The sequence below is a fragment of the Strix aluco genome, chromosome Z (assembly GCF_031877795.1).
Source record: "Strix aluco isolate bStrAlu1 chromosome Z, bStrAlu1.hap1, whole genome shotgun sequence".
Taxonomy (NCBI): Eukaryota; Metazoa; Chordata; class Aves; order Strigiformes; family Strigidae; genus Strix; species Strix aluco.
The window spans coordinates 35,109,558-35,137,020 of NC_133971.1; the positions used below are offsets into that span (position 1 = coordinate 35,109,558).

Below are 27,463 nucleotides of genomic sequence, written 5' to 3' on the forward strand. Positions count from 1 at the left end.
TCATTATCAGGATATGAAACATCCAAGAAATGAATTTTTCTTGAAGTTACAAATTCCTTTCTTCTATCTTGGAGATGATACAACTGTGGAAAAATAAGATTTCTAGAAATCCTGAGGGGGAAAAAAATAAAAATTTCTAATGTCTTTCATCTGTTCATTCTACCATCTCTATACAACATAAGACCACTTTCAATCCTTGACAGATTCCTTGCTGTGCCTGTTCACTTAAAGTGAATGAAGTCTCAACAGCTCTAAGAAGTCTCAATCCCTAAATGATCTTTGTGTTTAATTAACATACTTTTTTACAGCACCTTAGCAGTCCTTTAAAGCTACCTCTACTGACAGCTGTCTCTCAAAATAATATTGTAACCTTGCCACACTCTGGTAATAGCCTTAATCACTTTCTTTGTGTCTCAGTTTGGCAGCAATTCTGGTAATCAGAGCCTTAATCTTATCTGAATCCACATCTTTAAAAGCGCATCAGTTTACAGATGCAAATTCCAGAACAAAACTACATTTCACTGCAGTTATTACCAAAAAAGATACAGAAAGCATAAAAAACAAATATGCTTCCAGATTACATCCTATTTGTTAACTGTGTATTTCTGTAAGAAAAACATACTGGTTTTATTTCTGTTCCTTTTATTTCAGTACCTTGTGCATCTCTGCTTTGGAATGTGACAGGAAATTTACTTTACTGTTACAACTGATCAGCACTTACAGTACAAGCCTCTGGATGATACAGCACCGGATTTCCAATAGCTTCTGCCAGAACCCTCTGCGCAGAGCTCATGGGAACACTACTTTATTTTCAGATGTCTTGCATATTGCAACATTTTGGTTTTAACACAAACAATTAAAAAAAGGGTAAACATAGCACTTAAGGATATGGTGTAGTTGGGAACTGTCAGTGCTAGGTTAACAGTTGGACTAGATGATCTTCAAGGTCCTTTCCAACCTAGATGATTCTGTGATTCTGTAAACGTTTGAGATTTTAAAGCCACACTACTGATTTTGCAGAAAGGTAAAGAACAGCACAAAAAAATTACGGGACCCAATACAGTCTTGGCCTTGAAAATTACTCTCATTTGGTTTATCATACCATCCAGATTTTACCACTATGAATTTCTTGTATGTCCTTGTATAACTTCTGATGCACCCCAGTTTATATGTAAATCATAATTAGATGTACTTTTACATTTCATCATTGATGTTTTAATCATGTGGCAAACTAACTTTTGCTGATTTTTTTCTAAGTGTGATTAAAATCTGGGTTCAATAGAAATTATTTTTGGTGAATTACCATTAAAAAAAAAAGTTTCATGTCCAAAAAGGTAGTATTTACTCATTCCAGAACTTAAAAGAAGTCTACCAAGAAGTTCACATGATAGATGACAGCACGCACCTTACAGAACCTGATAGAGCCAGGTACTTTTGCAGTAAACCTGCTGTACTAATGTAAGTTCTGTAACTAATAACCTCACATCCTTGAGTTTTCTGTATTCTTCTGCCGCATCAAAACAGATAAACAACATATTGAAGAACCACCGCTAACTTTCATGCGGCTTCAAAATTTCCATACTCAGATTTAATAGCACATTGCCCGAGTCAACACTTACCTCATAGAACATTAGTAGACAGAAGCAAAGAAAAATGTCAGTGTTTCTTACCAGCTTATTAACTCCATCTTACTGATCACTTACTAGTTTCATTTTGTAGAGCAGTTTCTTCTTTTTCAATTGTTACCAGTAAATTTTCAGTGAGGTCTGCTCTTTTGCCCACAATTGCAAAGCCATTCCAGACATACATCATTTCCTGACAAAAAAAACAAACAAGACAAACTCATGGAACTGCATAAATATTTAACGAAAGAGTATCCGTTGGAAGGCTGTTATGGAACATTTTGAATACATAAAAATACTACCTACAAAAAGTTCTTTTAAACAATATGAAAGGTTTCAAAGCCAAAACTCTCGCTGTTGAGAAGTCCATGAATAAAAGTATCTGTATGACTTCAAATAACCACTCACAATGAGTACAAGACATTCTGTCAGTTACATGAAGTTTACAAAGACAATCACATTTGCATTAATAAGTTGCATAACAGTATCTGTGCATAGGGAAGGCAAAATTACATCAAACGTGTGGGCAAAGTTAACCTAGGTTACTAAGTTTTGAATGTTTTCACACCTTTTTTATGGATTCTCTCATGTATTTTCATAGATCTTTAAAAACAAAATTGAACAGATTTTAGCACGTGATAGTTTACCATCACCCACATAACACATCAGCAAAACTAGGTATTTTAGGTTTGACTTGTGGCTTCTGCCATATGAACTAAAGAAGCAGCTGAAAGTAGTTACTTTCTACAGGACTATAGATAAATTTGCGAGTGTGTTTGTGAGTGTGTGCATGTATATACAGTATACATATAGATGCCTGCACCCAAACACACACTCGTGCGTGTGTTTATATATAGATGCTATAATGTATAGACTGTTACCTTCCATATGGAGCAACAATGGAAGTAGATAAAACTTTCTGGATAAAAATGTGGTTCCAATACACGCATCCACATGCTTCCAATATAATTCTACAAGATCTGATTTTTTTAAAAAAAATTAAGGCAAATCCTGACACAAAGCTTCTCAGATGCTTCAGTACAATAGTAAGCAACAGATTTGTTTCAATGCATTAAATATTATCACATTGTAACAGAAAGAAAATGAGAGAATACACATACAGTTAATGCTAACCAATACAAAACTTTGCTGAGATCTTTACTCAATCATCGCAAACACGAGTATCATTTGTTCTGCTGTACTTGAATTGTAATTACACCTCTGAAATATGAAACCTGATGTCATTCTGAAGCTGATACAATGCATTGTGGAAATATTTCTGCTTGTATTTGTGCTGCAACTATGTGGGTTTTCAGAGGGAGGAAAAAAAACTCGTTCCATCAAATCTGTAATAGTGTTATTGACACTACCAACTACATTACACTAGATTCATTTCAGTTCTGTAGTCCTGTCCAATTTACGCTTACTGCTGTAACATTATACACTATCTTTATTTTTGCTTAACCCATGGTGGAAAAATTCTTAAATTAAAAGATACCGGATTTGACAGCAAGACCAAAGATATATACTCACAACTGAATAGCACTGTGCTGTACAAGCTGATGACAACATTATTACTTAGGTCTGTATATGTAATTGAGTATACAGTGAATTGTAAAACTAACAGATTAATTTTCTTTAGACTCCTCTTTCTATATCAGTGAGTTTTACCGTAAGAAATTTCTTCTCAAATGATGTTTTTCATCTTCAGTTGTTGCTAAATTATCCATGTACAGAAATTTTAGCATACACATGTGAACTATCATTGCTGTGCACACATAAACAGACTGTGCACTACCAATGCCTCTGCAGTTAAAAGCATGGGAAATTAGGATAGCATTAGTAAAGTATCATTAACTTCTGCACATTCGACTCAGACTCAATAAAAGAAAAAAGAAAAAAAACAAAAACCAAAATGAACAACCACTCTTTCACCAGAAGAATAGAAAGTGTAAGTACTCCTTAACTTCCTAATGAGTATGGAGGGCAAGGACTGAAATCCTGACAAATAAAGAACATGAACACATATGCTAAAAACCCATGCAGGTTTCTAGCTGAAACGTGACTTTCAGCCTCATGTGGCAACAACAATCATTCTCTGTGTATTTGAACTTTCACATGAAAAATCTGGCTCTGGTTTTGGACTGCTAGTAGTTGGTAGTATGATCCAGCCTCTAGTACATTTCACAAAAACCCCATTATATGGATGCAATAATTCTTTAAAAAAAAATTAAAAATGCAGACACATACTACCTGATAACAATATTATTTCCCTGTATATTGAATTATACTTATTTCTTTCTTATTTGAAAAGGATGAAAAGAAAACAAGCATAAATACCAAGGCGGGTAGTATCAGCTTCACTGGTTGAGAATTTGCATAGCGTCGAGCTTTCCTTACTGCAAACTTCTCAGTTGGGATAGATTTTCCTGCAATTCTCTGTTTTAGACCATCCACTTGCCTGCAAGGAGGGAAAATGTAAAACAGAAGTTGATGTACTTTTTATTTCATCTTACTTCATTTAGTAAGATTTGCTGTTTGCCTCTAAGTATAACATCTTAAACTGTTTCACAGCAGTTAGACTGCACTTGTAGGACGTGTATTTGCTGATAAAAGTAGCATTTTAAATATTCTGATGCTAAAAGCAAAGAGAAAAACTGAGAAGTTAATGGTTATAGTAGGAAGTATGTCACAAAAGACAAAGATACTCAAGTAAAAACCTTTTACATTGGACGAAAAAGACTGCACATCTAGTTGCTTTATAAATGTTTACCTGAATAAAGCTACAATGTCCTCACCAGTCTTTTTCAAATCATCCTCTGGAAGCATACATAGAATTGCTGCCTTTTGGAACACATATATTGCCTATTTCAGAAAGAAAGAGCAACATATTACCACATCTAATTTGCTGCGTTTAGTCAATACACTGATGACCCAAATCTCTCACCCCACTTGCTGCAGCGAAGTGTTTCCACTGATTCTCAGACTGTGGAACTACAGAAGTTTAGATTTTCCTTTGTCACATAATTTATGCTATGATCTTACTTTCAAAATATTTATTAATATTCTAAGTAAGTTAGAATACTAAAGATGTCTCCTGCAAAGAACAGGACAATTTATTATGCAAAGCACTTATAAAGAGATGAGATTAAATGACACAACTATTCTAAAGTCCATTACTGTTATTATATGATCTGTTATGTGTAGAGACAGGCCTGAAAAAACACAAGAAAATATCTGAGTACTGATTCAGGACAAGTTCAATAACTGGACTTTGCAGAGAAAAAAGAAACATCCATAATTCTATTCAAGACATTTGCACTTCATGTTGAATATACTATTCTTTTCCTCTTTTGCCAGAACTGGATAAATCCTTTCCACTAAGCATAATAAAGAGTAATCAAGAAAGGAACAGACAAAAATGATGTATCAAAAATTATTTGCACATTGTGCTTGGTTCATACTTTGAGAAACATTTTTATAATGAAAAGGTAGATACCCCAACTTTTCTCGTGAGACCATGCTTCCAGCAGCCTTCTCATTTCATGTCACAAAGCATCTGATGAGTAGATGTGCTCTCATCTGTTTATAATTAACAAACACAGGTTCTTCAGCCAAGTTTTATTAGCAAGTGTTAGAACCTGACTTGAGATGCAAGTTAACAGTTTTCCTCTCCCTCTTTTTTTTCCTCACAACTGTGGTAAGTACTGACTGTTTTTACAGGAGCTGAAGTGTTAGTTATGGCTCTGATGCTTCAGAATGTGAAATAGCCACCCAGTTAAACCTACCATTTTGGTGCCATTGTGCCTTTGCTTAGGGGTTTCAGAAGAAAGCAAAAAATTACTCTTATTGTGCAAACTGGAATGTAAATTTAACTGTGGAGAGGCTACTGGTATATCATAACAATGTCCACCTGCCCATTTACCTTAGACCACCTGCTCTCTTTGCTGAGCAGGTCTGCATACCGATATGCTTGAAGCCAGTTCTGCTGGAAGGTGTAGCACCACATCAGTTCCCAGTAACAGAGATGATGAATCTGTTTCCACTCCTGCTGTGCTGCTATGCAGTCTTGGAACCTCACCTGTGCCTACAATGTAGTTAAGTAAGAATGATGAAAATTGGCTCAATTACAGCTCCACATGAGAGCCATGTCTAATTACAGAGCAAATTCTTTCCTAGCACCCAAATGGAGAACACCTGACTAGTAAAATAAGATAAACTTCACTTTCAGTTTCGCTTACAGAGAGAGTGCTGTAATCAATACTGACTCTGAACATGGACAGGTATAAGAGATAATTATCAGTTCAACTAAAATAAGTTACTTACTTAAATGAATTAGACACTTTTTCCCCAAGTTGAACACTGAACAAATAAAAACCTAAAAAGAAAAAATGGATTTACCTTTTCAAAATTTCCTTTCAGTATATCTATTCTGGCAGCATAGAATAGAATAATGGAACCCTTGAAAGGAAATGAGAAAAATACCCAGTTACTATTTTAAGCTTAGGGAAATACATTGGTGTTATAAAGTTTGTTGAGGATACACACATTTGGAAATTTCTGGAGGTAGGGTTCAAGGAGACTGTCTGCTTCCTGAAGGTTGGCTTCCCCTGTACCTAGAAAACATAACAAAGCAACCTCAATGTACTTAAGAAAAATGAGTTTCATAGATTAAGATTTCAGTTTTCAAATCATATTATGGCTAGAATAGATTAATGAATGACTGCTTTTATGCACAAGCAAAATTATTTCACCATATTGTGTTTCTATAAAAATGAATTCTTGTCCTGAAGGTACAAAGTGCTTTTAAGACAGTAAGTGTCTGTAAGTAGAAACAGAATAGAATATATTAATATTCTTTAAACTGTTCCATTATAGAGCCTAGTTACATTTTTTAATCCCTTTAATTGCTTTAGCAAGTTAGGAAACCATTCCTCAGCTGCCTCCTTTCCTAATTTTGAGCTCACTAATGAAGTACAGGTGATACTGAAAGAAATGAAGTTCTCCTTAATTTCCTGATGAGCCTGAGAGACAAGGACTAAAATACTTCCAAACTAAAGAATGTGAAAATATATGTGAAAGATGCATGCAGAATTAATGGTGAATTTTAGCTCCATGTGGCAAAAGAAAATAATTGTCTACATTTTTAAACTTCCAAGTAAATTGCTTGGGAATACGGACTTCTTTCTGGAGATCGTTTTCACAATATCTGATGTTAATTTATGGATAAGGACTTGTCTGAACTGAAGTGTTTTGTGATATTTTGCTGTTGCATGTTGACACAGCCCTGTAAATGGAACAAGATGTTGGTATAACGGTATCTACTCTCCCTGTTTCTGCAGACATAGCTTTGTCAGAGATACTAATTTCAGATCATAACTAAGGATACAGCAATCTCCTGTTACAAAGCTAACTGGCCACAGCTTAGAAATGCGGTTCAAAAACATCACAGTATCTATCATAACGTGTAGCATGACTGAACAGCTACACAGTGGGTCTCACCAAGGATTAAGGAGACGTAAGTATGATAAACCAACAGGGTGAAAGTACACAGAATGGCCCTCAAACTGCTGCCAGATGCGCCTTCCCGTAGTTGACAGAGGCCCCACTCCTAAGAAACATCACAAACACATGCAGAATTAACTATCAGTATACAGAGTTACTATAAATAATTTCTGGCTCCCCCAAATCCAGTTTTCCTTTTTAGATGTATTTCTTAATTCAGCACTTTGTTATCTCAGATCCAACACAGCCTTCTACCAAAACAGTTCTACCACAGCTGACAGCACTCAGCAAGGAAAAGATTAAGCTAACACTGATAAAATTACCCATGCATTTCAGTGCTCTGGTGAAATGGGAACACCACACAGATCATGCAGACACACAGGTCTACATTCCTTCCCCACTATACTCTGGCTATGAGTCTTTCCGAATAACATCTTTAAATCTATGTTCAGTGAGAACCTCTCTCAACTGTTCCAGTGCTACTTGTTGGCAAGAGTCTTCCTCTACAGAAATTCCAGGTTATTCTCAATTCTCTTCCATCAAGTTGGCTACTGTTTTGAGGTTCTGATCAAAATATTAGCTCTGCTGACACACTAACTTCTGGATACCATTTTCAGAAGCTACAATGGAATTTTTGTGTGCTAAAAAAAGGAATCCAGATTCATGGAGACTTATTCAGTTCTTAACACATGAAACTTCTTCCCAGCCTTTCCAGTTTATGCCCATTACACGACAGCTTGACTGTTTGGGGGATTGTTGAGATGAGCTCAGAGCTTCCCTACTCAAGAGCAGTGGCTTTTCAGAAACATATCAGATTTTAACAGTTTTGCCTCAAAATAAATATTATCTTAAAAGGAGTTTTATTGCATAGCAACTTGATGAGTTACAAAAGCATTCAGGTACCATACAAAACAATGTGGTAACAGCACAAAACTGTTTGTTCTTTTCCCTTCAGCTTTCATTGCCTTTTCAGTCAGGGCAAAAATGTGTATTATGCAAGAGCTTCAGCATGAACCAGGTCTTTCACAGGAAGAAACAGAATTAACAGATCTCTACTGAAGTCAAATTTTACATAAGCAGAACCGTATCTGTGGATAAACTAACAGCAATAATACCATATGGTGACTCATTATCTCATTAACACCTTAAAGTTTAGTTATGTATAATTCCGTGGGTTGCTTTGGTTGGTTGGTTGGGGTTTTTTTTATTCCCTATGGGTGCTAAAAGGAGTTTTAAAGTACCAGAAAGCACAGCTAGGTTTATAAAAACAAGGCCATGATTACAAATACTTTTCTCAACCATGAGAAAAAAATGTACTGAGATTCCACAGTGACACACGATATTCAGAAATTCCCTCTCCCAAAGAAGTAAGCTGGGATTGTGGGGGGACAAATGTAGAACTGTGACTCTCCCCTCAGTTACTGGTATGAGGAACATTAATTTCTGACTGTATAGGCTAGAAAAGAAAGCTGATGTCCTCTCCTTAAGGATCAGCAAAAGGAAAGGAAATTGCAATTTGAAAACACCCTCTGAAACAGACAGGTCATCTCCTATGGTTATTCAAGATCAGGATATCACCATATGTGCTTCTATGCCTGCATCACCTAGCCCACTTCTCATCTTTTTGACAATACTAAAATACTGATAAACAATACAGATCATTATAATTTTAGTGGGAAATATATGACGTTAAATCCATCCAATTTTTATCCAAGAAAAGCCTACTTTATAAAAACGAATATCAGATCCAATACCCTATTGCCAGAAAATCCAATAAATTCTAAAAGTCGGAGGATCCTTCCTGGTAAAAGTGACAGCATCTGAAATACATTTCAAACAAAAGTAAGATCAACAGAAATTTATATACTTATTTAAAAAATGAAAACCACTATAAACTTGAGCCAAAAATGCCAGCTACTATATTAAATGCCATTACACATTGGTGAAAAAGAAAAACACAAAAGTACTCGAAAAATCGACATCCATAATCGACAATATACAATCAGTTTGCAGATTCATGGGAACTCAAGACTTTTGATGATCATCCAGTATGGAAACAGCAAGACAGAATCCAGCTGTGCTTCTTCAGATTACAGATTTTTCTCTCTTTAGCTGATCAGAATTGTTTGAAAATTGTGAGTCATTTGGAATGAAAGTATTATCTATTTTGGTAGTACTTACAATCTACAATTTTCATCTTCCTTTACTGCCAATCAGATGACACAATGGTATCACAAAAGTTCTACTTGTTCCTACTGTGGAGCACTGAATTAGCAGACCAGCAAGCATACTTGTTTTAGAAATACTAGCTATTGTTACCATCCTTTAGCCCTCTACTACATGCACTTTTTGTTCTCCTTGTAACTGCATTCTCCACATCCTACACAACAGTAAACTTATAAAGATCACAGTCGCTTTTTCAATGAGCATTACAAGAAGGTCTATTTGAAAGTCAGTTTTTGAAAGCTCCATTCATCCTAATACATTCTGCCCAGCAGAGACTTCTTCTGTTAAGCTTCCTACTGAGGAGACTTGATGAAGAATAGGAAAGGTCAGAGCACTTATGAACACAGACCAGCTGTTTGGGTTTTAAAGACTGAGGTGCAGATAGATGTGAGTTCTTCTGACCATATTCAGAACTGGTCAGCTCCAGTCTGGAATGATACAGAAATAATAGAGCAGTAGAAATCAACTCTCATTGTTGCCATGACAAATGTAAAAAGGCAACTGTAGTAAATTGTAAAGAAAAATGCTAGTGGATGTACCCAGTTTTCTTTTGCACAAACTCAGTAAACTGCTGCTCATTCTTCTGAATTTGTAATTATCTATGTCAATCTACAGTATACCACTGAAGCAAAACAATGGTATACATGAGGGTGTTAGAATAAAAGCATACACTCCAGATATCCTGTTACCAATAGCATAAGCATCTTAAAAATTCCTGGTACACACAGGTAGATGTAGCTGCTTTTCCTCTTAAGAAACACATACATAAATTAGTCTAAGAGAACTAAACACAATTCAGAATAAATTAGTAAAAAGATCCTAGAAGGCATGCATGCAAAAAAGCCACTGCTGTTTTCATATTGCATAAAACCTTCAAAGCCTGTATCTCCATTTAAAAAATTTGTACTGTATCTGCAAAGAAAGAATCCCACAGGATTATCACAGTGGCCTTTCTGTAGTCTGGAAAAGTCATACCAAGTTGAATGCTCCAATTCCAAGTTTTACTCCTCCTTCAAACTGGTAGTAAGTTTCATTTTTGCTTTTGTTCCCCTGAGTCATCTGTAGCACCTGATGACATTCTCTTTTGATGCATGGAAAAAAAAAAAAACAAAAAAAAAAAGGAGGGAAGGGGAAACAAGATTTAGAAATCATATGAAGTGTAATCCTTATGATTGCTATAAAATATTTCTTTTTATTTTGGAGTCATTAATGCAACTGCACCTGCTTATACCAACATTGAATCTGTTTTCTAACAACTTACTTGTATATTTGGTAACTCGTCCTAATTTTGAGGCCACCTTTTATAAAGTTGATCATATTTTCATCCTGGAAGAAAAAAATTTCGTTGTACAAAAATGTGTATTCAGCTATTATGTATAACATATACATAAAAATCTTCCAGCTACATTTAAATTTGTTTATAACTTAATAGTCATTGGAAATATTAAAAATGTTTTTCAGTTATTAGATTTATCTCTAAGACTGAAGTTACACTTGCTTTAAGTTTTCAGGGAAACATTTCCCTGATGCATGTTACAAATTTTAAAACTTAAGAGGGAGGTGAAAAAAAAAAGTAAATCGGAGTTACTTTTAAAAGAATTTCCAATGCATATAAATGAAACAAGAAAGCTCTCCACCAGATGGTGCTGTAGGAACTTCTTAAAAAGTGTTGAAATATTTATTCTGTCACACTTAAGCAAGCCCAGAACCTGGCAGAAGACAAATCAAAGAATCCCCCGAACAGATGAATTCCCATTGCTGATCAACACTAACCACACATACTACCCAACAAATGTGCTTCTTAACCTCTAGAAAAATCAAAGTAAAGCCACAATGTCCTAGCCATCAAGAATAAATTCCTGAAAAGCAATATGGCTAACAATTCAACAGGACAAACTTTTCCTCTTAAAATTCACACAGAAGGGGAACATGTGCAGACATTTCAGAAATGTGTATTTAAATACTCTGGAACAGCGTACATGATGTGGAAAACGAAAAATCACAAAAAAACCCTCAGAATCAAAGGAAATTCTGACTTCCATAAAAGGGTCAGAAGACCTCAACCTGTTTTGTCTCAAGACTGAACACCCAAAGGGAAGTGTTTTAGTACAAGCATTCTTGCTACCTGTTTCTGATTGGTTACATTTTTATTATCATCATCATTCCTTCAGATGAATCAAGGTCAGTCAAGCATGAAAAATATGGGACATGACAGCACTCAGAAGAGCAGGGTATTATAGTCAACAGCAATGGATCTCTGACATGACGAATAGTGAGGTGCTGCTTTAGAGAAAGTATATCCCTAAGGTTTTTCTCATTTTATACAGTCCTGAACTCACCTCCTTCAACAACTGTTTAATAATTCTCTTCATGCTTAAAAAAATACCCCACCCCCAAGAGAAAAGATGATTGCTTTCAGTTGGCTATTAGAGGAGAAAGTCAGTTATAAGGGAAGACTGGCATTCCATTAATACTTCCTGACAATTCTGGCCAAAGTAAGGTCATCTGATCTTAGTATCTTTGTGCCTTGCTTCTTCCTCATAATTTATATCTGAAGGGATTATCTAAAATACAATCATTAAACATTTGTAAAACACTCACATATGTGGAAAAAGTATGACTAACAACTCCTGTTTCTAGGAATGAAATATCAAATCGAATTTGAAAGTACTGTAGCATGAAGTCCTTGAACCATAATCTAAACAAGAAGCACCAGACAGTATTAAACATCAGATCTTTCTGTGAACTGAATTATTACTTCAGCAATGGTAAGGCATGTTTATTTTACAGTCATCCATTACTATATTGTTCCTGACACCATGTCAAAAGTGCATGGAGAGTGATACTGAATTGGAGACAAGTACGCATCAGTTAAAGTTCTGTTAGTTGGGAAACATTCTATCCTTTTTGCGCAAAAAAAGACTTGCACTTTCAAACAGGACATTTCCTCATATTTGAGCATCTTTTTAAACAAGCGATGGACGTTGTCAGATGTGATGCAAGTAATTTAAACTCACCATCTGTGTAAGACTGCACCATACCTTATGTTTTTGGTTCCTGGGTATCAGTAACGTCTTTGGTTATTCGTATAAACAAAGAGAGGATTTTGCTGGGTAGCACGGCATTTACGGTACTTTCAATCACTGCCACGAAATAACATTACTTCACTAGGAAAAAGTTTGTTTTTTAAATACCATATCTACTGTGGGAATGATGTTTTACAAGTACTAACATCCTTCCATTAAACTGCTACACAGAGATACAAAATAAATAATTGACTTTACCTGTACGAAGGTGAGAGCTGCTTTCTGCAATAAGCATTCAGCATAGCAGATTTCAGCATGCATTTCCTCTAGATAAGAAATAAAATTTATTTACTGTCAGCAAAAACTATCTTCTTGAGGTCAGTGCAGCAAATAAAATGTTACTAAGAAAAGAAAAAAAAAAAGCAATATTCTGCTGTTGCTGTTTTGATAACTGCTGAATAATAGCTGTACCACACAAATCCCAGTAGAATTCTCCTTTTTCACTTCTCCTCAGACAAAAACTTTGATCTTGTCAGAGCTGACTTCAGACTAGGGCAAAAGCTACTTGTCATTCTGGTGGATGATCTCCTGTACTTTCCATCAATTCTAAATTCAAGTATCAGCCTACAATAACTAGGTATTTCAACCTTCCTTCTATGTCTTAGAAAAAACTTCTAGAGATGAATGATAATGTTACTGATTGTTACTGATTTGTTATTAATTTGAGTTGATTTTTGGAGATTTTGATAAGGAATGATTAGGACTAATCAATTAAATGGAATCTCATAGAAATATCAGTTTTTATAGAAGATAGTGGTGTAATGTTTTAAGTAGTCATAGAGATGTTGTGTTTAGTTTAAAGTAACCATACAACCAGTTACGCTGCTAGATGAGGTACCATTGTTAGACTGTTTGGTAAGGATGATTTATAGTCCTGGAGACTAGTTGTTTTAAAAGTTGTATTGTGAAAGGGCCTCGAAGCATGTTAAAATCACAATGTGAGCCAAAGTCCTCGAGTCAAGGACATTGAGGGGGCGGGGGTGTGTCTGTGTGTGTCTGTCTGTGTGTGTCTGTGTGTCTGTGTGTCTGTGTGTCTGTGTGTCTCTTTTGAGTCAGTAGTCCATGGTGGTTGCAAAAGAAGCCCCCCAACTCATTTCAGGACTCAGGTGCGCATGACCGGGAAGAGGTGGGAATATGAAAATGAGTTACAGGAATAAACATGTTTATTCATGAGAACTTGATTAATATGTATTACTATATCCAATACACTCAGCATGCTACACGAGTTAGGTGTGCGTTGTCAATGAGACAATTCCCCTGTGCATCCGGCTGTTCATAAAGAAGTGTCTGCTTATCTACATCACATTGGTGTCGATAGGTTCTTTTATCCCGTTTTGGTGACAGTAACACTCACTGTGGCTCAGGCTTTTCCTAAGTCCAGTAAGACATTATGAAGAGGTTTTAACCAAGTCATGCTCAACAAATCAAAAGCCCTAGGCAGACTTTCTGGTCTCATGCAGGACTAAAGTACATGTGACTTAACACACATGACATGAATTACTCTGCACCCATGCTGCAAGACCAGCCACATGCACAAGGCTGCTGTATGTACAGTGCACATGTGGTGAGTTTGATGTGTCCAGTATTAAGTAGTATTCTTTTGTGTCAGGTTAGAAAAAAATGCATACTTGATTCTGCCCAAATCAGAAATAGGAGACCAGCATTTTCAGAGCCATGAACAATGTACTGATACTGTTCCCCAAAACACCTTAAGACAAAACAGACAAGCACAAAACTTGTTACTCTATTCAGATTTCAATGCAACTAATGATAAGGATGTATTCCACAGCATCAATGATACTTAAACTTTTGGGACCTGTCTTAAGCAAAAAAAGGAAAACCCTCTTCAGTCCTATAATGTGTTGTTGTAGCCTTGTAGCCCCTACAAACGTTTCTCATCAAGCACAAGGACCACTAATCACTGGCTCCATTGTGTAAGCCCAATACTTTGTGGCTCTACTGTGTAAACCTGATATGATCCAGGCCTTGCTAACGATGAAGTCAGCAAAAACCCGTGGTAACTGGGGGAGTGGTAAAGGTGGCAGGGGGAGATCGTGACCATCAACTCAATTCAAGGCCGAAAAAATTTGCCCCTACCCCATGCAAGGAGCATGTGCACTAATTTACACAGCAAGTGAGGCCAATTTAAATATAACTAACCAATAGCAGGTGAAATGGTAATTACAGACCAATGAGCATCAACTTGGATAGGTTTTTGCTAATTGTGTAATAGGATAAATAGGCTGCAGTTCCTTTGTGTGGTGTGCTAGCTTTGTGGAATTACCCCCTAGCACCCATCTTTGCACAACTATGGAATAAACTGGTATCTTGGCTCTGCGTGTGAGATTGGCTTTTGCAAGAGGGGCAACATTGTGAAAGGCATTCCTTTCTTAATTCATGCATGCTCAAAGCCAAAAAAAAAAAAAATTAGGCCGAGTGCCCCATTTTGAGAAGCTTTGCATTCAAATTTAAAAAACCACTATACAGGTCGTTTGTTTTTTACTGTAAGACACTAGTCAAGTTTCACAATTAAGCATATTCACACACATTGGCAGGGTGGTTTTGAGCTTTTTTCACCTTGTTATTTTAGTTGTATTATAAGCCACTTACCCTCACTCAGCTGATCCACTGACTGTTTAGAAACTAAATTGGACAAGGATTCCACCACTGTGCTTCTTTTCCTGAATCTAAATCAGTTGTACATGGAACAAAAGAAACCCACACAGCATGAGTGACATTTCAACACAAACTTGAACTTAATTATTTATAATTATTAACCATTTCCAACCACAATTTATAGACATTCTTCATAAAATGATGATTCGCCAACAGCTGCAGTTCTTTGAGCAGTCTAATCACAGCCACTGGTATGCACCTAGACTCAGAAGCCTATCCAACCTTAATTGATGTTCCAAGCACGCACTTAGTTTACTTTAAGTGTACAATAGCTTTCACTCCACTTCCACCCACCAGCTGCAGAGGTCTCCCTGACACTGGGCAAGCCACCTGAACTGGACTTCAAAGACTTATGAATTACTTTTTTCCATTTCTTAAACTCACACTCAGAATTAGAATGAAAAAAATCAAAATGAGCTCCATTTTCAACATAAATGAAAAAATAAATAGTATTTTACAGAGTTTTATGCCAGATGAGACACCAAAACAGTCACGTATTTTACTTTCAATAGATCTCAACTGTCCATGTTAAAAAAAAAGTTAGTTTATTTTAGTACAGCATTCCAAAAATGAATTTGCTACTATTTAAAAACAACTTAGCTTTCTGAAGCTAAAGAAACAATTCTACACTGAAAAAAGGCATGTACTTTGTAAGCCAGGAAGTCATTAATTACACTGAGCATTAGCTCGTTTGTTTACACTATTCTGCACATTGAAAAACGCAGGATCCCGACAAGAGATTAGGACAATACAGCTTAACATAATGCATACCAAATAAAAGGTCAATTAAGGCACCTGTAGTTCCGGCAATTCTTTACACTTGAGTGTTTGATTGCCTTTATCTTGCATTTTTATGAGTTTTGTGACAGACTAGACCAGAGCACTTACACAGAAAAGTTTGCATTCTGCAGAGATGGACATCTTATTGATACTATCTGAAGTACATAGAGGCACCTATTTTTCAGACATACTAAACAACATAGTTGAGATGAAACTGTGAATCAGTAGCAGACCTGAAAGAGGCAGAAACTGCTGACCCTTTATTTTCTTCAGGTAGTATCTGATAATTTTGCCCCGTTTCCTTTTCTTTTGTTTCTCATTGCTAAGGAGGTGATGTTAAATGTCTAAACAAATAACATTTGGGGGTGCTTTCTTTGGAGACAATTCATGATAAATTATGGCCTAATCAATATGATCAAGAACATTAGAATAAAGCACTCATTTCTGGTTTTGTCAGAGCTTGTTAAGCACTTTAGCTTTGACCACCCATTATTTAAGTTTTTTAATTAAAAAAATAAAGGTCACTAATAACTTCTATTTTCTACTCTATTTCATTGTTCCAAGCAAGACCAGAAGCAAAAGATTCCAATAATTCTTGATGGGAATTACAGACCTTTATTTTTAAAGTAAGCTAAACACATTTGTAACAAGAATTTTTAAAAATTGCTTTGGTTTTAGAAGAAACCTCAGTACAAGTTTAATCCTATTAGACTATTGGGTCCACTTTTGAAAACAACTTTTAAAAAAAGAATATTTTTATGACGGAAGTGAAAATTCAAAATACGGGTTTTTAAATTGTTGATCCCCATGAAAAAGAAAAAGTCACAGGCTGAAATAGCTCAGGCAGTTCAACCATGTAGTGTCAGCTTATGTGTAGGTCTACATAGTCAGCCAACTATTTAACTAACTATAGAGGCTATACGTGCCTGACACATCTGTTGTTTCCGCAATACCAGGAAACATATCCTTACCAATAATAATTGGATAGTGAGACTTACTCCACCTTTCCAAATTTAGATCACTATCATACAGAAAATAGCCTGCTTTGAAAGCGTAGAGACAGCTGGGATATCTTACAAAGAACGCGTAGTGGATTAAGTACCTCATAAATGTTCGCTTACCTTTGGCAAGTTTGCAAAGCTTCCTTCATTGTAGAAATTCCCACTTGTATATCCTGCTGTTCAAAGGTCATAGCAGCTTGCATAACTAAAATAGTGCTGTACCCAAGGGCATGGTACATACTATCTTTAGACCTAGGGCAAACATATAAGTCTTGTGCATTTAAGCAAAACTTTAAATTACAATACAAAAGTAAATGCTGTGACACTTCCATTAATTTGTGAAAAGACAGAATAATAAAGCAGAAAAGTAGTGGACATGAGAACATAACCTAGCAAGTATCATCCTTCACTGGGTGCTACATCTCTGCCTCCACAAGGACACTATCGCAGCAAGTTCCAGAAAATATCCAAACTGGGTTACACAAACATTTACACTTAATTATATCCCATTTATAGTCTGCTGGTGTATCTATTTAATTTAGCTAATTAAGCCTTGACATACATAGTCATCCATCTGCTTTCGCTCAACCTAAGGACGTCCTTCTAACATTACTACTTGATCAAAGATGTAAAAATCTGCATTTGTGTCAGAAAAGTCAGTACACACATGCTCAGTCCTGCATGAAAGGCTACGTTGAACCAGTCTGACTTTCACAAGTTAATTACACAGTAAAAAAAAAAAAAAAAGGTTGTTGGAAAGTAGCTGCAGGAGGTCATATACTCAAACCTACCAGTTGCAGCAGCACTACTGCCAACATTATGTCAGGCAACCTCAGAGTTTTTTTAATGAAGTTTCAAGAGGTTCAAGAAAATGAAGACTGCATACACCTCTGATAGCCTCTCTGGTACTGTCTTATCAATGTACTTTTTCCTAATGTCCAGTTTGAAACTCCTAAGCCTCGATTTGTGGTGACTGTCTCTTCTTTTACCATCTGCCACTATGGGGAAGGATGTCTCTGCCCTTGAAACTTCCTCTCACTAGCTCCAGACCACTATTAGATTAATGCCCAAGTCTCCTTTTTGCCAAACTAAAACAAACCCAGCTCTCACAATCTTAATGAGTAATATGTTGTAGCATTCTTGCAGTGCTGCTAGCCCTCTGTTGGATACTGTCCAGTTTCCTCAACTTTTTTCTTCCCCCTAAATCAAGGCGCCACCCACCAGTTTTGAAGACAGGAACCTTTAGCAGACTCAAGGAAGATAAAGAACCCAAGGGTCTTGTTCTTAAATACATCAACACTTTTCATAAAATGTTTACATTTTTAAGGACTTAAGTTTAACTTTCATTACAAGGCTATTTTTCAGTTAAACAATTGGGCTTTTTCTTTTTTAAAGGTGGCTTTTTGTTTCCTCGCTAGGCTAGGTCCTCCTTTGCAGATTAGCTGAATATGCTATATAATAAGCTCAAAGTCTACTCGCTGCCAGGGACTCAAAGCATCAAAACCATGGAGTTCAGAATATTTTTTTTCTCTGCAGCAAATGTCAACTGAAACAAATACCTCACTGTACATAAAAATACTCTTGTATGAAACCATTTTTTTTGTTTTGCAATGTAAAATGAAAAAAATATATATATGTGAAACATACAAAACACATTTGGGTAATACGTGTGTGTGTGTGTGTGTGTATTACTAAATACACACATGCACAATCCTTGCCTGTAGAACTTAGTATTTCGCAATAATACCCAAAAATAGTTTTAGCATATAAAAGTGCAGGTGGGCCTTCTCAAAGCATTGCTCTGTTGCAAACACTGCATAATGCTCAGGTAAGAGAGCTTGGGTGTAAATACAGCTAATCTGAAAAGGTGTTACTCCTGACTACCTCCTCTACACTTGAGCTCTCCATACCACTAAAAGCAAGTGCTTGATAGCTGTGTCATCTTCCCAGGGTTTCATTTAATGGTGTTCTTCCACCTGTCCATACTACTCAGCTAACACCACCAACTCATGATTCTTAATCCAGCCTTACTATCACCAAACTGCAGAACAGTAACTTTACCTCGCCCTACTAATACAACCTACAGATCCCTTTCACTGTCACATCCCTCGACATCATACGCATCCTTGAGAGACAGACAGGAGAAGAACAATGAATGGGATTCAGATCCCAGTCCTGAAGAACAGCCACCCTGACTGCCTTCCCATGCAGTCACAGGTAAGATAGGTTTATCCTAAAAACCTTTCAGTATTCTTTAGTTCCCTACATCTGCACTGCCATGCTTGTCTTCTCAGTGGAGAAAAGGCAGTAGGGGAACAGGCAGAATTAGAAGATCAAAAGGTGAGCTTTAACAGTAAACACTACTGTGACTCAAATGTAATATAAAAAGCAAGAAAAAGAGTATTCTGAAGTTTTGTTCCAGCTTTGCTGTCTTGTCAAAAGCAGTTCTTTTGTACAAATTCTCTGATCAAAGACACACTGGATAAGGTCCTGCTCCCCTGCTTTTCCCCTCTGCATGAGGAAAGACAGCTTGAATGACAAACTCTAACAGAACAATTCACTGCTTCATTAACAGGTTTGCGATGGTCTTGAGGAGAAACAAGTTGCACTGCTAAAACCCCAAGACACTGAGAAATGCTTTTGGACAAAAGGGAATAAGTGAAAACTACTACCTTCAGAGGCCTTAAATTAATCTTCAGCTACCAGAGAACATACTTTACACTACCTGTTTACAGTAACTTCAGCAAATAACAGGACCTCACCATGGACGAAGTAGCTCCAGGGCTTCAGAGAACTTATTGTTTAGAAATAAGTTCAATGCCATTGAACATTCTTCCAGAGCACACTTGAGATCCATCTTGGTTGCCCTAAAAAAAGATTCTTAGTTTAGTCAAACTGTAAATATAAACACATAATTAGAAGATGGGTTGGTTTTTTTTTTCCCCCTTATATAACACCAAAGGTCTTCTGTGGTGATCTTATTACTCATTTTTTAAAATACAGCTTTACACAAACACCTCATATGTTTAACACTTTATCCATGCTACATGGGTGTGCCTCTTTTCTTATTTAGGTGACATTTATGGCTTTGTCCTCCTTTTTTTACCAGTCAATATGCAATGGAATCATATTTACTGCTTCTTATACAACACCAATACTCAAAATTTAACGCTGTGTCCAAGCTCTCAATTCTCTGTATCAGTACAAATGCAGTTTCAGACTCTGTATTCACATCTAAATCTCAAGAGAAAGATGACAAAATAATATTTTCATCCAAGCAAGCAGTAAACAGACACTCACACTACAAACAGCTATGCCAAAAATAGTCCTGTCAGAAGCCTGCAGCTATGCCAAAAGCTTCTGTTCTTCCTAATTCATTTCAAGTAAAATCACTTGCAGTTGCTTAAGAGGAAGTCATCTAACAAAACTGCTACCTTGGCCAGTTTTGTCTGAAGGACTCAGAAGCACTAACAAATTGCTCCATGGGCAGAACTGGTGACAAACTGGATATTCATGGTAGTGACTAATAGCTAGAAACTACACAGCCTTCAATGTGCACAGCTGGATCTGGAAAAGATAATCTGTCTACAGCTTTAAAACAACAGGTTTAGGCTCTATAACAGACTTTATCCAAATAAGGTTAAGCAGTGGGAAGCAACAGATCATGTCAATTAGATGAATATTTAAGTGCTGATCAGAACAGAAGCCGCCTGAAGGAGAAATTTAAGAAGAGAAATGACAGAGGAGTGCAGCTGCTCTAAACCTGACAGTAACACACACACATACAAAAAAACAAAGAAAAAGGGAGACATGAAAATATGACTTTGCATTTCTCAGATTCAACTTGAACAATCTTTGAAAAATTAAAACATCAGACATTAAATTGTAAATGCAAACCATCACTTCATGTTCACATCTTGCATGGATTTACAGGCCAAAATGCAAATTGCCTTACAATTCTAACACAGAGAGACCTTCCACCATTCCCTCCTGAAAAATGAACCTATAGACCAAGAAAGACATGTAGGAGACACAGAGAATATCTCTATCTCCTCACATGGCAAATTCACACCTTCTACAGTTTAGGGAAAAAAAATCCCAACAATCTATCAAGGCCAACTACAAACTTATTTTGTATTTTGCATATTCTAGCTTCTAAATCCATAAAACAAAATAACCTAGCTGAGCAATTTAGTTTGGGTGCCTGCCAAAGCCTCAGCCTGTAACACCTCTTCATTCTCTCAAAGTAAAGCTCTTTCCAGAGCCTGGAGCAAGAGAACCACAGACTCTAGGTTACAAAGCATCCTGCCTATTTGGCAAAGAATGGATTTAGCACTTCACACTAAATCTTCTCAACTGGTTAAGGTTTCGCATTAACAAGAATCATCAGAAGCGTGCTTAAGATCCTACACTTCCTACTCAGTAAAGCAGAATAAAAATGTTTATCAAAAGAAATATGAAGAAAGCAATTGTATTTTAGTGCATTCAGACTCTCAATATGTAAACAAATCTGTTCAAATTAAAATATTTCTATAGCAGTAGAGAAATGTATGTGTTTACATGTCCTCTTCAAATGTCTTAAATAGTATGCCCTCCAAAGAACAGTGTTAAGAAATAAAAAAGACTCACTTGTAATGACTGGAAGTTTTCTAAAACACTCAGTTTTATTAGTTAATTCCATGAATACCATCTGCTAACAAATCATTTTCAAAGAACTAATTTTTAGCTAGATTTAGAGGCTCATTTTTTACTGGTACATGAGCAAGGACCTGAGTTTAGTGTCTCAATAACATGCCATCACCACCACTGTGTGTTCCTGTGTTTCTATATCCTCATTTCACATTTTATTTTTAGGAAACTATGTTTCACTCAGTCCATGACTGGTTAGATTACACATTTCATTTGTTCTGCCTTTCCCACTAAGAAAAATGGCTAGTTGCTTTCAAATAATTTCTCAAGAAGGGAAAAAAAAGGGGGGTATTTTCTTTTTTTAAATACAAAATTTGCAGTGATTATCTTAAAAGAATCCAGTAAGCAAAGTTGAGATCTACTAGATGGCAAGATTGTGGTTTTTACTCTCATATTTGTGCACTACAACTATTTACTGACTAGCACTGAAGCAGTTTCCTGTTCAGGTGTCTTCCAATACAAATCCCAATGGCCATATTGGGGGGGCGGGGGGGTAGGAGTGGAAGAAATCTTCAAAATTCTATAGGACAGATGGACCTTCTGGTCCCCTTCCCCCCTGCATGTTTGCTAACTTTGTGGTGGGCCAAGAACTCTGAAATACTGGAACAGAAAAACCCAACACAAGGCAATGATGTGCTACACACAGTATGGAGAAACTATGAACGGTGATCTGAAGCAAGGAGAGAAAAGAGAACCACATGTGAAAATGTATAATTACATAGTTCATGAAAGAATCTGAGGGAAGGTGGATCATTCATAGTAGGTAATTTAACAACTGGTTACTACTTTGTTCACTTAGTTGTAAAAAAGACCAAGAAGGTTTCCTACCAGTTCATGTGAAAAGTAACAGCAAATAAATGGATTATAGTACCCCACCTCTGTACCATTTTTCTGAATGTAAGGATCAAAATGCAAGGGCAATGTCCTCTTCCCACTACCACACTAAGCCTCATCTTAGTGAAAAGAAACACATTTTCTGTATTTGTATGCTGTAAATCTGCATCCTTCCTATACCCTGCCATCAGCACCTGCTGGAACTTCCTCTGTAAGGAAAACCTCATCTTTATTTTGTATAACATAGCCATGGACATGCTGTCTTTTTAGCTGTTTTCAGAGAGGACCATTGGCCATCAGGCTCCCAAATGCCACCATGCCACCAACTCTAGAATCACTGGGGTACAGATCAGTATTTGTAAAACTATTCCATAAACAAAGTTCCTTAAAACAACAAAGGCCAGGCATCCTGTCAAAACTTCCTTTCCTACTCAATGGGTAAGCAGCAGATCTCCCCAGCATGTTGCTGTCATGTTCTTTTCCTGTGTTGCAGAGTAGTTCCCGCACTGCTTCCTTTATGGGTGACCAATGCTTGCAGACAACGTAAACTGTGTTCCTTATGTCAATACATTTACTGTTCCTTACCTCAAGCAAGCTTATGAAATTATTCTGCCACTTCAGATATAGAACTTGGGAAGCCAGTTTTCTCAGACTCTTATTTCTGATAAGTGAATCTTATTTCTGATAAGTGAATCATATCCTCTCCCAAAGAGTCTCACTCCCGTTTAATTACTCTTCACATGTATTTTCTACTGTTTTCCTACATCCTGCAGCAGAGGAACATAACCAGAAGGAATCACTCCAACTCAGATTCACAACTTGATACCAGAACAGTGAGAAGAAAGGAGCATACCGACTCAGAAGCAGCTTGGCTATCTTCACTGGCAGACAAGAATATTTCTAGGCAGAGGCTCAGAAAAAGCACATTTCCTCCTCTCCTCCCAAAACATCACAAACCCATTTCTACAGCAAGTTAGCAGACTGATGAACAGTTCAGTGAGCGATGCTGACTCACACTGACTCATGCTCTTCTTCTGACTCAGTCTTATTTTGGCAATCTAATTTTTTTCCCTACTTCCACATACTAGAATTGACAGAAACTTAACACATTTTATCATCTCAGATGAGCATATGCTTTAATTTATCCTGGAGTAGACTAAATTAACACTACTTCAGCAAAATTACTATGGATTTTACACCCAGTGAATACGGTTCACTTCTAAAATAAAAAAGGAAAAGAAAAATGTGCTATATTGGGTGTTAATACAAAGATAACAATGTCGCATTACAAGCAGAATAAAACACCACTGTGTTACTGTCTAGGTACTTTAAGAATACCTTTTCCCAAGCAGCATTTTTTTAACATTATTTTCTCACTACTATTCCAAACTTCTTTTATGAAAAAAGAATAAACGTTTTGAATTCCAGCAATAGTTTATGTATCTTGAGCTTGGTGCTGAGCTACTCATGAAACTATTCTAATGCAGCAGGGATTACCAGCTTTAAATAGGTTCTTCTAATCAACTGCTTGGAGTGCAATAGAAACAAAGAATACTGACTTGAAAACCCTGAAATGTACTGAGATAGTCACTATTAGGATGACAGTCCTCAGGATGTACAAAGCAAGAGCTTCAGTAATTTAAAATGTCAAAACAGTTTATAGCTTATTAAGCCACTTTCTTTCCCTACAGATTAATTAAAAAAGGGAGAATAACCATTAGCCTAAAACAAATGAAAAAAGTAATTGCTCTAGTATTTAAAAGAAAGTTACTTAAACATGTAATGAGTTAGGCAATAACACCTATCTGTCCACACTAGGGCTCGGTGTAAGAGTATTTCTGGAAGGCAGTTATATAGCTCAGTTAATACCTAACTTGGTACATGCTGCTGTTTTTGTATCTGCAGATTTAGTCAGCTTTTAATACAAGCACCCCCGGTGCAATAATAATGTACCAACTCTTCTCTTGAAAGGGGATTCAAGAGCTAGAAATAGGAGAATTGCAGAAAAGTTTACCTTTAATCTAACTATATTTTCCATATTTTAAATCATATATTTAGGACTAAGTTCCACATCATTTTGTTAACATTAGCTGGACTTAAATGTGCAAGCAGTACTTTGCATGAATAGGGATCATAGAATTTAGTTTCTGAACTTCTAAAACCATTTGTTGGCTCTTTTACAACACACCCAAAATAATCAGCCTCATCCAATAAACAAAATTTAATTGCCAGTGACTTGGTTTTGTACAGCTACTGTTCTCACTGACAAAAGTCTCACTGGGCTACAGTTACCGAAAATATCTGAAGTTATTTGTGGGAGTAAAGCAAAACTTCTAAAGGGAAAAAAAATGTGAAACTAGCAATAACAATTTAGCTTTAAGAAACCCACATTAAGATGCACATCTGACACAAAGGAGTGAAAATAAGGTCTTTTAAAAACTGAGGTGTATACAGAGAGGTTGCTATTTTGATGATAAGGATCAAGAAAACAAAGTGCATTAAAATTACACCTAAGAGAACACTTTACCAGGAAATAAATACTTTAGCAAACAAGTGACCCTCACCACTTATGGAAGCTTAATCAGAAGAACCTTTTAGAGGCATTTCTTTGCTTAAACTCAAATGAAGACTATGCTGGATGCCAACCATGGTATCAACAAGTAGGGCCGCAAGAAATTATCATCCGTAACACTCTTCCTGAGTAACATATATGCAAGCATTTGCTAGAGTATATACAAAAAAGTTAATGACAAACCAGCATTCAAAGATACTGCTCTCAGGCAGTTCTTGTCCTCTGCAGGAAGATGGTATGTTAAATAGTTCTAATATACTGCCAAAAATCTGATACTCACTGTCACTATTCAGGATGTTTCTATACCTTCTGAAATAGATCTTTCCCTTTGTACTAATGAGTATCTTAAACTAGAAAACTCAATTGTTAATTTTGACATGTTCTACCATGTCAAAAAGAGTAACTATATATGTCAAAAAGAGTAACTATCTTGTCACATGTCTTAAATAGCCAGGACATGATTTATTAACAGCAAATAGCAGCTGATCCTCACCTGAATCTACTCAATAGCTCCATTTTCTTGACCAGGAGGCTCAGCATATTTGTGAACGCTGCTCTACTTTATGTGTATTGATTCTTTGCAAGGTCCAAGAACAGTGGTGACTCTGATGCTTTTTAGCCGATGGGATCTCTCCTTCTCTCCCTCCCTTATTGGGGCAACTACTGTGGAGGCACACCATTCTTCTTCCACATATGTGGTACTGAGCTCTGTGCTGATGTATCCTGCCACGCATGCTTAGCATAAAATAAACTCAAGCCTTCAACAGAGTCCTGCGGGGGAGGCTGGAACCCACTATCTCCCTGGAAGACTTTCTCCCAGCCAAGATCAAAAGCTGTACTCAAAACTACAGTATCAAAGCTCACGGTTTACAGCTCACAGATACCATTAAATCATCGCTTCATGTTCAAATCTTGCACACCTTTACATGCCAAAATGTATCTGATGTCCTCTTAGCTAGTCTTACTATTTAGCAAAGATCCAAAATGTTTAGAAACTGCCACCACCACCATCACTAATCACCTGTTAAATAACCCAGAGACTTTGTGTTACTGCAGCACTTTCTGTCCCTGGCGTCCTTATTTTTGCTGTGTTTTTATTTTTAAACTATGCCTCAGATTAGCAGTGTGTAACTAGAACAAGGATACTTCCATTCTTAATTCTGCAATACTCAACAATCATGCTTTAAGAACAAGGAAACTGCTAATGAACAAGTTCTTAACTCTCGATCCCTGCCATTTTCTATTCAAGCACAGGAAGTTCTGTAGTAGTCTACTACTACTCCTCTCTCTTCAGTTTCAGTGAAGGGAAAACACAGTCATCGTTTACTATGAGAAAGACACTTTCTTTCTGCCTAGCTCTGTAAAATAGCAATAAAAAAACCCCAGATTCTTATTTTCTTCTATTATTTTACCCTTCACCAGTGCATGCCAAGTCTCCTTGTGATTCAACACCTTGCCTCTGTATGCTCTCAGATTCTTCTGGTAAACTTCAAGCAGAAAAGGCCAACTAGTGTCTCTGTCCATGGGAAACAGATAAGATACATCTCTGCTTTGTCTGTTTAAGGAAACATCACTGAACTATGACTCTCAGCACCTATTTAATGTTCCTCCAAACAGACGGTGGTCTCCTGTCTCTGTGAAATGTTTCCAGGATTGCTCATCTCCTTATGAACATTTTTGAATGTTTATGTCCTTGAAAAACCTATTATAGGACTGCATTTGGCCTTCTTTTTATATGCACAGCTAGCAACAGCAAAGATTTGCAACTTCCAGTAGGAATTGCTTTCACATTAACAGTAACACAGATCCATGTGTATCCATTGTATCTAAGCAAGCATACAGAAAACTCAGCTATTAGTTCTATCTGGAAATATCTCTTCAAATAATTTTCTTCATATTTTGAAAGCACAGTACTCCTCACCATTAAGTTAGCCATCTTCTTCATCTTATCCCTCTCCTCCATCACTCATAGATGAACCAACAGTAATACTTCTCTCTTCTGCTTAGCAATGTGCCAAAATCTAGTTTGGATCATTTTCTAAGGGACAATGTTATTTGCTATCACTTTTATTAATCCTTTGCACAGACACCAAGTTGCAACACAAGTATAAATCTCATCAGATAAACAGTGAGACACTGTAGGAGTACTACCTACCTACCACAGAGCAGCAAGTGGCACCAGTCCTCATTAAAAATACCTACCAACAGCTCTATGACTCGAAGCAAAGGCTAACAAAAGAAGCTTATTGCCAAATTCTATTGAGATACTCTGTTAGGTCTACATTTTATGTTCAGGATAGTTCAGTGAAGGGTGGCTGAAGGCTTACATAGTCCTTTGTAGTACAATCCAGACTTACATACAGTGAACATTAGGAAATGTTCATAAAAGCAAAGAGAGTAGTTTTCAAGATATGCTGGATTCTCTGCTTATTACAAGAGAGTACTCCTAGAACTCACAAGCATGAGACATCT

The 27,463-nt window shown here is 36.6% G+C and overlaps 1 protein-coding gene across 3 annotated transcripts in view; it reads right to left on the reverse strand.

Moving 5' to 3' along the window:
• TTC39B (tetratricopeptide repeat domain 39B) overlaps positions 1-27,463 on the reverse strand; it is a 79,238-nt gene that overhangs the window by 9,835 nt on the left and 41,940 nt on the right. For all 3 annotated transcript variants that reach the window (XM_074811743.1, XM_074811745.1, XM_074811744.1), the window contains 14 exons: positions 19,659-19,763; positions 17,017-17,148; positions 15,050-15,126; positions 12,638-12,705; positions 10,615-10,679; positions 10,329-10,434; positions 8,882-8,947; positions 7,125-7,233; positions 6,171-6,238; positions 6,024-6,083; positions 5,548-5,709; positions 4,396-4,487; positions 3,963-4,083; positions 1,704-1,815 (listed from right to left, as the gene is read on the reverse strand). In XM_074811743.1, the coding sequence (XP_074667844.1) occupies positions 1,704-1,815; positions 3,963-4,083; positions 4,396-4,487; positions 5,548-5,709; positions 6,024-6,083; positions 6,171-6,238; positions 7,125-7,233; positions 8,882-8,947; positions 10,329-10,434; positions 10,615-10,679; positions 12,638-12,705; positions 15,050-15,126; positions 17,017-17,148; positions 19,659-19,763 (1,343 nt within the window). The remainder of the gene's footprint in view (positions 1-1,703; positions 1,816-3,962; positions 4,084-4,395; positions 4,488-5,547; positions 5,710-6,023; positions 6,084-6,170; positions 6,239-7,124; positions 7,234-8,881; positions 8,948-10,328; positions 10,435-10,614; positions 10,680-12,637; positions 12,706-15,049; positions 15,127-17,016; positions 17,149-19,658; positions 19,764-27,463) is intronic.